The sequence below is a fragment of the Mercurialis annua genome, linkage group LG5 (assembly GCF_937616625.2).
Source record: "Mercurialis annua linkage group LG5, ddMerAnnu1.2, whole genome shotgun sequence".
NCBI classification, from domain to species: domain Eukaryota; kingdom Viridiplantae; phylum Streptophyta; class Magnoliopsida; order Malpighiales; family Euphorbiaceae; genus Mercurialis; species Mercurialis annua.
The window spans coordinates 18,000,126-18,015,215 of record NC_065574.1 but is presented as its reverse complement, the minus strand read 5'-3'; the positions used below and the strand labels follow the sequence as shown (position 1 = coordinate 18,015,215).

The window sequence follows — 15,090 nt, the reverse complement described above, 5'->3', positions numbered from 1 at the left end:
CATCATTGGAGTCAAGCTCAACCAATTCAGGCAGCAGAGGGATCCAACGACCTGCAACTGTTTATTGATTTAAATCAATCAATGGAACAACCTTGTTGCAGCTCTCAAGAATGCTTATACACCGTTGTATAATGCTAGGCACCTCTTCAGTTTTCTGTTTGAAAAGAAGAATATTTGAGCGTACCACGTCTACCAAAGAATGATTACAAACAAGGCGAAATCTGATCCAGACATGGCCTGATGCACATCACTGATCAGTGATCCAATCCAAAATCGGAGACGAAGAGTTGTTTTACTTGGCAAATCTTTTAACCTGCTGGCAAAGGTAGTACCCAGGACAGGGCAACATGTCTAAAAATTAAAGTTTGAGCCTCATTTGCCGAAATTTATTTGTAATCGTAGCTAAAACCCTGAACCGTTCCTCTATGCAACTTAAAATTTCAACAAAATGAATTTAAATGCTTAACTAATAGAAAGATAGAATTGTCAAGAAAACAATAACTCTTGTTTTTCTAGACTTCACACCCATGCATTCTGCGAACAGCTTTCTAGCTAAAATTTGTTACAATCAATTAGGAATGGCAGTGGAGGCTACTGTACCTGGTGAGCGTGAGACAACCATTTAGAAATTCAAAAAACGATGGCTGTGACAATTGGATTTGGAGGGGATGTCCAATTACAGCTCCCATATTATAATTTTTAGGAAAATGAAAGAAACAAAAAATACCGTGAATTCATTAGTATTTAAATGAGTCATTTGAACTTTCATTGCAAACTGAGGAAAAATGTGATTTTTTGTTCTCCATTACATATAGATAAGCATTTGAAGTGGACATTGCTGGGACAAGGGATGATGGTGTAACGTGAAGCATGATTAAAAATCATTATCGTCCTACCCTGAAAAAACATTATATTCTAATCCTGCAATTTACACTATGTTTCCATGTACACACTCTTCCACTACAGAGAAACAAAAAGGCCTAGTTCTATCAAAAAGCCTAATCAATAATGCATTTAAAAATCAACGTGATTAACCCTGTTGACCGGGAGGCTGAGGTCGTCCACCGCCACGCCCACCACGTGCACTACGCCCACCGCGCCCGCCACGTATTGGTTGCCCACGGCCCCTGTTGCCTGGAGAAGAAAGCACTGTAGCTCCGGACTGTCTCAACATAGCCCTCTCCCTGGCTCTCTTTGCTAAATCAACAACAGTTGAAGAACTAGTTGCAGGTGACACCTGTTTAACTTCTTCAGATCCTATTGCATGTTTTGAGCTGTCAACTTCTGTTGCTGTATTTACCACTCCACTCTCAACAACTGGTGAGGTAATTTCAGGATTCTGATCATTCTCAACTTCAATCTGATCATTACCATCAATTGATTTCTCAGAACATTCCTCACCTTCGTCATTTTTTTCTTCATTAACAACCTCAGATTGATTAATCTCGCCCACCTCCATTCCAGCAGCAACTGCATCCTCATCAATCCTAGAAGGTGAAGTCACAGGAGTAATGTCAACATCTGGTAGTCCCTCACCAATTTCTGGGCTCCCTATTACATTACACGTATTGGCGCCTTCATCGACTTCAGTGCCATCAGGACCTAGCTCTCCCTCTTCCCTCTCACTCTCAAATTCCATCCCAGTTTGTTGGTAGTCATCCACGGCCAGATCCTTTGAACTACTACTGTCCAAGTCCATTCCGTGTCCACTTGGCTTATCTAAAATCATTTCTCCATCATCTTTCTCATTCTGGAATTCCGTCAGATCATCTAGCTCAGATTCCGACTCTTTGGGCAGCTCATCTTTCTCCCCACTACTGTCTGCCTCTTCTTTCTCAGCCATACTTTCCTCTTTTGCTCCTGGAGCTATATTACTAGCAGCTGCATCTAAAGCTTCATCAACAGGTGGCACAGACATCAAACATTCCGATGGAGCGGCTGATTGACCTTCAGCACCCTCATGTAAAGAAACAGGAGTTTTGGGTTTTTTAAACATAGGTGCCATATCAGTACTGGTGTCCGCAGAATTACCCGGCTGCTCATTCAGCTCCGAAGCAGTTGAAGCAAGGCGCTTACGAGCTGGTGGTTGAGGTAACGAAGAGAGATTACGTTGAGTTTCAGACTCGTTAGCTGGTGCAACCTTCCCCCGAGTGTTGGAACCTTCAACCTCTGACATCCCTATATTAGCCTGAGGTTCAGCAGGTTTAACAAGACGGGGCCTGACCAACTTTCTACCTGTCTTACGAGTTTCATTATTGGGTTTAGGTACAGATATCCTTCTCTCGTTTCCTTCTGTTGCATTGGCAGTCAAGTGGCTTCTTGTAGGGCTGGCAGTTGAGCTTGTAATGGGCTGAGAAGGAACCAACTGGCCTACACAGATAGTAAAGATGACATTGGCAGTGGCTATCAGTTCAAATAGAAGACTGTCATCTCCATGAGTAAGTAATTTCAAGATGTTCTTTTTCTCTCCCCCCATTCTATTGGTTTCTTTTTGTCTTTTTTCACAAATTAAGAAAATGAAGATTTTACCTGCAGAAAGTGCACCAGTAGCGTCTGAAATAGACGTATGTGCAGGAGGAGAAGTAGCTCCAAGCTGGACTGAAACAGAATTAGCAGACTTCTCAAAGCTTTCAACAGCCAAAACATACGCAGTAGCGAGATCATCCAAGACAGCCCCAGATAGAAGCTGCACCACAGAGGTACCCTGAGATGCAGTTGTATCAGTACAATGATGATAATAGACATTGTATCAGTACTCCATGTTATTTCAGTCTATGATGCATGGTTATGAAGCAAAGGGAGCTTCCAAACTTGACACAACATAAATAGACGACAAGGGGATAATTATAAATAATGAAAGACATGTTTTCACGTTCATGATGTGAAAAACACCATATAACATGACAACAAACATGACTTTAATGATTTTTTAAATTTTTTGTTGTCACGCAAGAAGAATGATTTAGCAGACTTGTATCTTCCGGTTTCTTTTCGAATACAATATAACAATGCAAACCAGTGTGACATGTACATTAGATTGTTATGTGTCAAATAAACATGTGGCAAATTACAGTATTTATGCAATTTTATGTATTTTCCTGGCCATCTGACAAAAGAACACAGTACCATTTTAATTTCAATTGGCATCCACAGCCTACCTAAATTCTCTAATGTTTTTAAGATTTGAGTTTGAAATACTGAATACAGCAGAATTTGTTGGGATCAGGTTAAAAGGCAGAATTTTTCACAAGTTTTTCCATCTCAACTTTGAAAATAACTAGTGATCCATATTAAAACCACACAAATTGTTCAAAAGCATATTGAAGAAACTTATGATCACAGCACTGTCTATATGAAATTACAGTCATGAAATAAGAAAACACTGCTGACACCCTTGCAAATATTGCATTTAATGTCACTGAGAGTATGGCTTCGACACAACAATTTATGTTTCTTTACACTTTAATGCATATGTTAATCTAGCAAAAAAATAAATGTAAGCCTACTAAATTGAGATATGAATATTAGCACACATCAAATGCCATACTACAACAATCAGATTTACTAGGCCACAAGAAGACTAAACTTTAGGCTAAAAAGTCAGCAATCTATTAATGGCACCCCTTTAATGAAAAAAGAAAATAGGACAGGAATAACTAAAATAGTATTAATTAATAAGTAATACAAAGTTAATAAGTAAATCAGAGATTTTAGAAATATTAATATTATCAGTAGCTTGCAGGAGAGTTATTCTAATTAAAAGATAACCCTCATAAGGAATCCTATCAAACCCAAGAATAAAGGCATGTCTGCCATCTACACCACAATAAATGGAGTTAATTTTTAAAAACCTGCTGGTGGAAAAAAAACCTCCTAGAGCAGCTGAACATTCATAGGGGTTTCCTTCATCCATATGCAATATGGTACAAATGCCCAAGAAAATATATTAAATGGATAACCAAACTTCTCTCCATCCCAATGCAATGAATTGAATGAAGGATAAACCCATTATTAGGTCCTTAAACTATACGTCTTTTGAATAACTGGTCTTTCTCTTTCTGATCCCTTACCTTATAAAAAAATGTATCTTTAAGTCCTTCCGCTAAGAGTGTGCGATTCACGCTCCTAAAATGGCGAGTTGTTAAAAAAATGCCACATAACTAATGGAATTTGTAACAAAGATTAATCGAAGGACTTGAAGACACGTTTTTCCTGAGTTCAGGACTAGAAAGAGACAAAATACAGTTTAAGGACCTAATAGAGGGTTAAGCCTTGAATAAATATTTAACAAGTTCAATTACCTGAGAATTTATTTTTAAAATGCGAAACTATGTGATTTTGGGATCCGCATGCTCTTTGGTTAAAACATCTAAGAGGAAGTATCTCAGTGATAAGTTCTATAGGAACTGTATGATCTTATTTGGAAGGCAATTTCCAACTTATACGGGTTTTGTAGTTTCAACTGATGACAATTGTAGTCTAGCTATAGCACCTTACCACATTCATCGACATACAATGAGTTTAGAATTCAGTTGGACAACTTTGTTTGTGGTTACTACAAGTTATTTCTGTCAAAGCAGGAAGCACATGCTTCCTCAAGAAGTGGTTTGAGAGTTTTTTTTCCTCAAAACGCTATTTCAATTTCTATAACCAAACAGTCATAGAGTCGCATGTAAGACTTGAAAACACAATACCATATAAACGCATGAAGCATACACAACTGGCAATAAAAATATACCAAAAAGATTGTAATTACACAAAAAGGAACAGAAAGCCCACTTATCAAATAAAAGAATTCACCTCTGGAAGATTTCCTTCAGCATGCTTAAGCTTTTCTAGTTCATCAGACAGACGCCTCAATGCCTCCTTATGTTCCTCAAGTCTATTTGTGAACTTTGACTTCTCCTAAGATATTGATAAGAAAGCAGCAAATACAACATGAAATTCATCATGTTTAAGTTAAACAATTAGGACTAGGGTTCAATTTTCTTAGCATAAAACCAAAGAAAAAATGCATACATTTAAAAAGAAAGCTGAAACACCATCAGATTCTCACATGAATCATAATATGCAAGTCAATTTTTCTGTGAACGACACGGCCTACCTGTTCAACCTGTTTGACTTTCTCCACAATCAAGTTTTCTACAGCTTTAAGATTCTTCTCTTTTTCTGCCCGACGATCCTCTTTCTCCTTTTTCAATTCATCTCTCTGCCTCTCAAGAATTTTTTCCAGAATCTGAGAGCATGATGCAAGTCAGAGTGTAAAGTTTATAACAGAAAAGCGCTAGATAGAAACAAATCCATTATCAAACAAACTTGTACCTTTGGCAAAAAAAACAAACAAACTAACCTGTATTCTATGTTCTTTCTCCTCTTTCATGACCTGCTCGCCACTGGCATTTCCAAGTGACCTCTTACCTAGAATGTAGAATTGAAGATCAAATGAGAAGATGATAGCTAGAAAATATTTATCTTCTATTTTATGTTAAAAGCAGCACCTTGTTTCAGGTCCTCAATCTGCTTGGAAAGTGCCTGTTTTTCCTTGCTGAATTCATCCTTCTCCCTTAATAAACTTTCAGATTTTTTCTACCAAATAGAAACAAATAGTAGAATCCAATTTAATGATCATAACATCTAATTCGCTCTTGCTAGTTGATAATTGATATGGAAGCAAAAACGTCAAAGCAATATGTAACGTGCACCTTCAACTGAATGACCAACTTCTTCTGCCTTTCCAAGTCTGATTTATTACCAGCCTGAAAGTGAAGCCATAAAAACAGAACAAATTAAAATCTTGAAAAGACAACACGGTGTAGCATGTACGTGCACGTGCACTGGCATGCGCGCATACACATGTACATGAATGTACCTCAGTTTGCAAAATCTCATGTATCCTTTTCTCTCTCTGACTCAAATCTAATTCGCTCTTGGAAAGATCTTGCTGCAGTTTTAACACAGTCTCCTCTTGTTTTAACACGAGGTTCTTGGCTTCATCTATCTCGGATTCCTTCTCTTTCATTTTCTCCTGAAGGAGTTCGCCAAAATTTGCAAAAAGTAAGAACATGTGGCATTATTTATGGAGAAAAAAGTAACTACCAATCATAACAAACAGTATAGCACAACATTCAAAAAAACTAAGATGCATTATTTATGGCATTATTTAAGAATAGATTTACTGATAAATGCACAAACAATGCAATGTATTAGTTGGCGTATCGCAAATGTCAATTGTATAAATGGTTTCGATATTTCCTTTCTTCCATATTTCTTTTTTTTGGTAAGAATACCAAGATTAGAAGGGCTGCTAATCACTTTGAACTATATTTGAACTAGGATAATCACTTGAAAGCGGAAAATTACGTACACCTAAACAGTAAAAGGAAATGAGCAAACCCTATTGCATAAGCACTTGTATCTTCTACTCACATTCCATTAACCCCTTAGTGCATCGATTTACAGTCTTTTCTCATATCCCAAATAATAAACACACATAGCATATTCTAATATATTATATCAATCTAAAGTCAGATGCGCATTTAGAAATAAAACATAATATCATTGAAGCCTCACAAAACAGCTTAAAGTTTTTCGGTTAATTAATAATTTGAAAAAACATCAGAGTCTCTTTGATCAAAAGGTCTAAAGTTTGATTCTTAGCAGTACTTATTTGGTAAGTTGAATAGCCTTTACTTATTTATGCTTCAACTTCCAATGAACTTTTATGTTGGCGGTAATATTACAGATAATATAATCATAACCGGAACCAGAACCTTGCCTAACAGCGTAAACTTTTGAATTGATTGGTTATTTGACAGTATATAAGCATGTATGGTATTAAAGAATTGATCACAATAAGTTCTTAAATCTATATTTTTTATTTAAAATTACATTCCTCAATCACAATGTGAAATGTTCAATTTTCTCATATATTAGCATATTTTGTTTAAAATTAATTACTTTTGAAAATCTATACTGAATCTTACGATTCATATTTACAATTTACAAAACACAAATTTGATTCTCCATTTGAATTTCAACATTTTTTTAAAAGTATCCATTGTTAAGCCACTTTACCAAAAGATCCTAAGAGTTAGCTGATAAGTCGACTTTGATATGGATCCAAGTAGCCGATTATGAAAAATTTAAATTTGATAAAACAGAAGATCAAATTAATTAATGTATAGATTGTTATTGATTGTATCTATTGCTTAACTTAAATAATTAAAACTACCCAAAATTCATCTGAATTATCGTTGTAAGCGAAAGATAGGAATCAACCAATGTTTAGGGAAACAAAATCAAACAAGAAAAAAGGTTACCTGAATCTCTTGAATGTCATTCTTCATTCGATTATAATCCTCAAAATCAATATTACCTGACCTCTTAAGCACCTGCAAAAATATGTGTAAGAGTAGTACAATGAAAATATTTTCAAGCCAAATTAAACAATAGGTGAAATACCTCAGAAAGCCTCTTTTCCAGGTGATCTTTCTCCATCCTTTCCATTTCAATCTTCTTCTTGGAAGCTTCTATCTCAACTTCTCTCTCCCTCAATAGAGATTCTAGACTATCATACTCGGCCCTAGCCTTTTGCACTACTTCTCGCAATTTCTAACAAATTAATGTATTCAAATTAGTAAATGCACACAAAATACTGTCAAAAGATTGTCAAACAAACATAGAGACGGAGATGTTTCAAAAAAGGAAATATAGAGATGAGAAAGAAACATAAGTTCTAAACCATCGTATATGATACCTGGCATTCTTCAAAATTTTGCTTGTTCTCCTCTCTCATTTGCATATTGCTTTCACGCAGTAAGTTCAGTTCGCCAACCTGCAAGAGAATTTTCAAGATATATGTCAGGCAAAATGTTATGATAGCTGTAAGCTATCATAATAAATTCCTACATTTTAGCTTAAGTATTTAGTTATTCTACTAATTAGCAAATAAATATAAGTCTCTGACTTATTTAGGAAGTAGTTTTATTTATTTCTTATTGAGTGATAGTTTATGTTTTATAATTAGAATGGGATTCTTCTAGATACCTATTCTAATTAGGACTATTTTAAATTACCTATTGTAATCAGGAAAGTTTCTTCTCTATTTAAAGAGATGGAATTTGGAATAATAAATCATGAATAAATTCAATTAAAGTTTGAAAAGAATAGGTCGCTTGAAGAAAGTAGGAAGCAAAGGAAATCTAGCAAATTTCCCGGTGAATAGACCCGTGAGGAGATCCTATTCGCGGGACCATAACACAAAAGAAATAAGAAGTAAAAACATTAATATTAGAAATTAACATTTCAAATAAGAGCATTGATGGTTTCAAATGCAAAAGTAAAAACAAAATTTTAGGTTAAACAAACTATACAAGTTTTAGCATCAAAGTAAACTTTTATTATAATAGATAAAAACTTAAAAGTCCATCCATTGTATCTAGCTTTGTTTAACAACTCAAAAGAAAACAAAGCACTACCTGAAGTTGAAGCAAATTGATCTCTTCTGCTGATAACAATGTCCTCGAATTTAAACGTTTATCATGAAGTGAAGCCTGAGCAGTTTCTGCTGCCTTCAGAGCATTCTCAAGCTACACAGGTCACATATAACAGGAATTGTCAATATTTTGTGGAGAAACTGAATAAAGGCAAAACCAGCTAGATAAAATTTTAATAAACACGATCAAACTTCATAATACCACAATCCTAATCACAATCCATTAACAAATGTTAAATATATCACATGTGCTACAAGAATACAAAAGCAAAAGGACATCTGAAATTCAGTATCAAATAACAATAAATGCCTTCTCAAGATAACCAATTGAGCATTCCAGAGATCATAAAGACCACTCTTGGGAAATTAGAACTGTTTATGTTTTAAGATAGGGGAGTAGATGTGAAGATCTTTTGGCCAATATTGGTCATAGACTTGCTAGTGGTAGGAATACTCTCAAAGCAGTTCTAGATGAAGTCAGAAAGTGCATGGATGAAGATATGCTGGGTGTTTCTATTCCTTGAATGTGTTATTGTTAATTAGGTGTATTTCCTTGTTTGTAATAAAAAAAACACCCATCTTAGCATTTTCAACAAAATAAGCTACAGTAGCTGTAGACATCATCAACGTATCAAAATGACTGGAACTTGTTACAATAATAAAACATTAGGCCAAACTTGAAAGAAGAACAGGCAACATTAATTTATTTGGCCAGTAAAATGTCCTCATACTTGGGATTGCAACCGAAGCTTTTCCTGCTTTAGCAAAGAAATCTCAGTTTCTGCCTGTTGAAAGGAATGGAGAAATTAGAGAAATTCATACTCTTTGAAGAACAAAACAAGTCACGTGCAATGAAATATACTTACTATTTCCTTTGACCTTCTAAGATAGTTGATTACATTTTGCAACCCTGTATCACTCTGGGAATCTGCAATAGTGCTTCTCCCAGAAGAAATACCTGCAGCACTACGATCTTTCTCAGCCAACTGAAAGTGTAAAGCCTCGAGTTTATTGTGCAATGTCTTATTCTGCAATATAAAACAAAGAGATGTTTATATCCAGGACCAAATAACATGCAACCACACATATATAAAACATTTATTCCTATCACATTGAATATATAGCAAATATTTTGTTCTGCAATAATAAAACAAAGCCTTCTATTAAGGACACACTGAATATCACATAGATGCACAAAGACTATCAGTTATTCTTTCATATCATCAGTAAGCAAAGTAAAAGATGTTTCCCAGAAATACCGACCATCTTTTTTTAAATATAGATGGAGCCATCGCCATTTAATTTCCACCTAAAGAATTTGGAATATTTCTTCTTATGTGTTTCAGCTGCAATGAAGCACAAGGTTCATGGAGATATACTCCCAGATCTATCAGCAACACAAAACCACGGCCATTTGTGAGTTTTCAATAGTGTTTACTTCACATAATTTTTTCAAAGAATTGTGTCAAGCTAAGTAGCACGAACACTTCATTCAATAAACTGTCCCGTTTTGAAAACGTGCCAGACACTTGACGTTTCGGATTCAAAACATCATTTTCACATAAGAAATCTTAAAATAACACTGTTTCGCCGTATCCAAGTGTCCTGTTTTCCCATGTCCGTGCTACATAGGTGTCAAGCACTTGATAACCAACAAGATAAACACAATACTGTATCTGACAGTGCTCAGTTTGATTTGTTCACCTGATGTCAAATAATATGGAATATAATAAAGCTAGTGCTGAAAATCACAACTTAGTCTTAGATAAGCTTTGATCTTTTTTTATATATGCATTGTGTATGTTGCACATTTTACACAGTTTCTTAAGTTTGAAACTGCAGTTTCACCCATGCAGAGCAATTTTATCAAACTTCAGTTCATCAATAATTCATGTGTTTCAAGCTAAGAGATCCTGCCGATACTATTTGGAGAGCTCATAACAATTTAAAAAGTGGTAATGTGATAAGTGTTTTCAAGCCAAGAGAATTGATCCTGCTGATAAATTAGGAGAGCTCATAACAACTTGAAATATTAGTCATGCTAGGAGTGCTCAAGATGAACTCAGTTGTTTTCAGCATGCATATAATTATTTTGTTTGCAGGGGTCACCATGGTAGTCTATTGTTTGGGGTAATTATAAGTGTAGATGTTGATCCCCCTTGATGGGGGAGATGTATGCCTTAGAGATGCAACCGGATCGAAAACAGCTCCAACTTCCAAAAGTTGCTTGTTGTTAGATAAAGTCGCCATCGTTGGAGCCCCACCTTATAACTCAAACTTTTATGATCAGAAGGTCTAGAATTTACTTGGCAATCCCCATTCGGTTAATTAAATATTCGAGCACTAGATAAAGCGGAAAAACTGCACATTTGAAACAAAAACTCCTGATCCTATCATGTTTGGTTTAAGGCGCGCAACAAGATATAATGGTGCTATATTTTGGTGTTTTATTCAATGCAATGTGATTTTTGTACTCTTAATAAAATGTCTTTTCGAGCAAACATATATTCTGAACTACTAACTTCATCGAGTCCAATTTTGACAGTATGGAGCTATAGGTGTATTCATTGCTTAATATCCTTTAATTGTATGTTTAATATCTCTCAAACATATCGCTATTACGAATGCACTTATCTGGGACATCTTATTCTATAGTACATAAATTTGAGTCAGTCCGCCATTGCATGTAAACAAACAATCATAAGCAGTCTAGAAAAATGAAGAATTAAAAGAGACTGGCAGTAAATTAGAATAAAAGAGCATATTAAGCAAAGACCTGTTCGTCGAGTTCATTAGCCTTTTTCTCAGCTTTGTTTTTTGATTCCTCTAGTAATGATTTATCCACTTCCCATTTAGCCTTTAATTCATTCTGCAATTCAGAAGCACAGTATATCATCATAACCACATTTATGAAGTCTCCATAAATAGAAAACATTAAAAAAAATTCTATTGGAAGGTTTCACATAGTCTAAAACAAATAGAGCATATTTGATTCATGAATTGATGTACTATGAAAGGGTCGAAAGAGCACAAAGAAGAGAAATACTTCTAAAATTAGACATAAATACTGACCATCACAGATTCACAGCATGTTTGAAATCTAAGAGGATTACAATCAATAACCTTTTGAAAAATGATAACCGTTATGTTGAAATCCAATGTTTCTACATTAACCTGCCTCATCTATCTCTGAACTATTATACATGCACACAATTCATATCTTCCCTTATGAAAAGAATGTTTATAACAGTTCAACCTTGGTCTACACAAATAACAGGTAATGTTAAGAAGGCATGTGTATGTAACTATTACTTAACCCATATTACTCTCTAGTTTGCAGTACAAAGAATTAGACAGTTGAGCTAACATAACAAATAGTTCATCCGCCTACAAAGCTGCCATACTGTCAAACAACATAAAGGTTTCTTGCTCACGTTAAGTACCTTGAATTAACACATCTGAAATTCTTAATTAGAGAATAAAGCATTTCCTTTTAGATTACTTAGGATTAGGAATTCTTAATTATGGATTTGTAAATAGAACTTTAATTAGTTTTAGTTTAATTTTCCTACTTTAAGGAAAATTTATTCTAGACTAGTAGTTTCAGGTTTCTTTTCAGTATATATATACTTTTATGTTGTATGGTTAGATTTTATGGAGAATTTTGAGAGCTAACAGATAATTTAGATGTAAGCGTCTCATTTCTATTTCTAGAGTAATTTTACATTAAACTTCTCTTTTTACCCTTTTTATAGTCATCTTTTAAAAAAATTAAAGAGAACTATACTGCCATTAGTAAGGCTAAAACAGGAAGAAAAACATTAATAATTAACGGGTTCTTAATCTTTGTGTAGAATAAAGTGGAACTTCTAAAATGGGACAGGGGGAGTTTATTTTTTCTACATTTTCCTTACTATTCATATCTGGAATCTCATGTCTTGAAGATTTTAACCTGTCAAATTCATTAGCTTCCATGACTATACCGTAGGATAGTTTACCCTAAGCTATCCAACATCACCTGAACCACTGTTTACAAGAGAATTAATCACCACTACCCACCCAAAAAATGTCAGGTATCAGGAAAATCTTTAAAACATCATAGGCCAGGAGACTAAGTAATGTAGCAGCAACAAAGCCAAAATTGCTAAATGGATTTATTTAGGTTTCTTTTTAATCTATATTATGAAATCTAATTTAATGTCTTTTACTTATATTGGGTTAGTTTTCAATAAAGCATTGGGATTTATCCTGAGAATCATATGAATGCTAGAGCTGCATAATAATGCAGAAATTATCCAACATCAATTTTTTAAATACACGCTAAAGCTTCTTGTCCAATTCTTTAACGATGATACCACAACAGGCAACAAGATGGAAACTTTCAAAATAACTGGACAAAAGAAACAAAACAATGCATGAAAACCATGCTAATTGAAAAGGAAAGGGGAAGTCAAGGAACGTTACATTTTCAATTTTCTGTTCATCTGCCAATTTACGCAGATCAGATGATTCCTGTTGGAGCTTGGCCAAAGCCTGTGAGGTTCTCGTCAACTCCTTAATTGTTTCAGATTGCAGAAGAACCTAATAAACAGACAGATCTAAAATCAAGCAAAAATAGAGCAGAATGAATTCACCTCAAGCATGAAAGATACCAAATTATGTTATGAAGATATTAAATACATTTTTCAGCATTAACATTTAATCACAATAAAATATATACAAAATTAAACACATTCCTATCCTCCAGATGGAGACCTCGTGAAGAATTGATAAGACTGATTAATACATGCATGAAACTTGCAAGTCCCTATGTGACTAACAAAGTCCAAAATCAAGTGGCACAAACAAGGTACAGCAGCGTCAAGACAAATGCTACAAAGAAACAATTACATCATAATTGTTGCTTAGAAATGCAATAGTTATAGCCATTTGTTCACATTTAAGATCAGAACGAAAAGTTTCCGACAATCATCTAAAGAATAAACAACAAAAGACCTGTCTTTCGTAGTTATCTTGAGCAACACGCCAGCGCTGATGTTCCTTCGCTAGATCTTCTTTTAGAGCAGAAACTTGACTTTCCAAGTCCCTAATTTGAGAGCTATATCCAAGAGACTATAATGACAAACCGATAGAAATAGAAACTAAAATTACAATATGAAAACAGCGTCTCACATTTTACTTAAGCTTTCTTCCTTCAGAGCAGCTATTTCAGTATAGGCAGAAGTAAGAGCATCATCATTTCCCGCAGTAGCAGAGGCTAATTCTTCAGACTTCAATTTTAATTCATTTTCAAGCTCTGAAGTTCTCTCTCTGAGTGAGCGAACTTCAGCTTCTAATGATTCCTTCAACCTTTCAGACTATAAATATTTAACACATTCAGATGTGGGTATCAATGTGCACGTGTAAATACATGCCATTAGTAAAATTCAGCTCTTAAACCTTGATTGAAACTGGGAAATACCTCAATTTTGAAGTTTTCATGAGCAACTTCCATCTGCTTTAGTGCAGATTCATTTACCTGCGCTATGCTCTTATACTGCAAAAAATGTGCAACTTTTAGTGTGTAAAAGGTAATAAAATCATTGTTAAAGTCTCACAAGGTTTAAACTTTTGAGTTAGATTGATTATTTCACATGGTATCAGAGCTTCTAATCAAAAAGTCTAAGCAACCCCAGTTGGTTACTAAAAAATTTGAACACGAGGTAAGAAGGGTTTGTGCTTGTTCATGCTTGAGCTCAATGGTCATTTGTGTGCGGGCTGTACTTGAACAAAATAATGGTTGAAGTCTCACCTGAAAACTTAAACTTTTGGATTGATTTAGTGTAAGCAGTGTGGTTAAAGGTGAGATAGCCATATATCGCCCAAGGCGGAAAGTGCAAAAAAAGCGCCCGCCCGAGCCAAGTAAGGCGCATATATCTAAAAAATATTAAATATATATATTTATACAGATATTTAATAAAAAGTCATAAAACATAAAGCTAAAACTCTTAATTTCCAAAGCTCTGCTCTTTTTTTTTACTTATCGTGTATTTTAATTTAAAGTTAAGTTTTACTTAAACCTAACACTTAAATAGAAACTTGAGACTTTTAAACTTCCTGAAAGAGCAAAAATATAGGAATTTGTATAAAAAGTCTCGTAACTTTCAAATAAAACCCACTAATTAAGGCATCAAATAGAAATGTCGAAATTAGAGTAAAAATCACCTAAAAAACGTAAAAGAAAAAAAAAATCAAAAAAGCACGCCTTTTTCATACTTTCAGGCGAGCCAAGGAGAGCGCTCGCCTGACTGAAGGCACCTCAACTGGATGGTCTAGAGGCGCCATCAGGCTTTGGCGCCTCGTCTGAGCGCCTAGGCGCACCAGGCGAGCACCTTTAACTACACTGAGTGTATGTAGGCATTGTATTAAATAATTACATCATGACCAAAGTAAGCACCTGCTCCATATGCTCCTTGTTATCTTTCGTTTCCTGTTTTAGTTTTTCAATTTCTTTTTCTGCCCTAGACAGCTCTGTGACGTCCTGGAACAGATTTAACAAAAAAAGAGAGATAAATCTTAGATTACAATGCTTTTGGAGTATCCCAAAAACACTATTT

The 15,090-nt window shown here is 34.8% G+C and overlaps 1 protein-coding gene across 1 annotated transcript in view; it reads right to left on the bottom strand.

Moving 5' to 3' along the window:
- Nucleotides 1-737: 737 nt before the first annotated feature.
- LOC126682216 (nuclear-pore anchor) overlaps nucleotides 738-15,090 on the bottom strand; it is a 39,033-nt gene continuing 24,680 nt past the window's right edge. The window contains exons 29-48 of the mRNA XM_050377813.2: nucleotides 14,931-15,014; nucleotides 13,956-14,030; nucleotides 13,667-13,851; nucleotides 13,490-13,592; nucleotides 12,959-13,075; nucleotides 11,271-11,363; nucleotides 9,361-9,522; nucleotides 9,226-9,279; nucleotides 8,478-8,588; nucleotides 7,757-7,834; nucleotides 7,462-7,611; nucleotides 7,320-7,391; nucleotides 5,870-6,025; nucleotides 5,703-5,756; nucleotides 5,499-5,586; nucleotides 5,351-5,418; nucleotides 5,105-5,236; nucleotides 4,801-4,905; nucleotides 2,530-2,704; nucleotides 738-2,370 (exon numbers count right to left, since the gene is read on the bottom strand). Of these exons, the coding sequence (XP_050233770.1) occupies nucleotides 1,031-2,370; nucleotides 2,530-2,704; nucleotides 4,801-4,905; nucleotides 5,105-5,236; nucleotides 5,351-5,418; nucleotides 5,499-5,586; nucleotides 5,703-5,756; nucleotides 5,870-6,025; nucleotides 7,320-7,391; nucleotides 7,462-7,611; nucleotides 7,757-7,834; nucleotides 8,478-8,588; nucleotides 9,226-9,279; nucleotides 9,361-9,522; nucleotides 11,271-11,363; nucleotides 12,959-13,075; nucleotides 13,490-13,592; nucleotides 13,667-13,851; nucleotides 13,956-14,030; nucleotides 14,931-15,014 (3,402 nt within the window). The 3' untranslated portion in view covers nucleotides 738-1,030. The remainder of the gene's footprint in view (nucleotides 2,371-2,529; nucleotides 2,705-4,800; nucleotides 4,906-5,104; nucleotides 5,237-5,350; nucleotides 5,419-5,498; nucleotides 5,587-5,702; nucleotides 5,757-5,869; nucleotides 6,026-7,319; nucleotides 7,392-7,461; nucleotides 7,612-7,756; nucleotides 7,835-8,477; nucleotides 8,589-9,225; nucleotides 9,280-9,360; nucleotides 9,523-11,270; nucleotides 11,364-12,958; nucleotides 13,076-13,489; nucleotides 13,593-13,666; nucleotides 13,852-13,955; nucleotides 14,031-14,930; nucleotides 15,015-15,090) is intronic.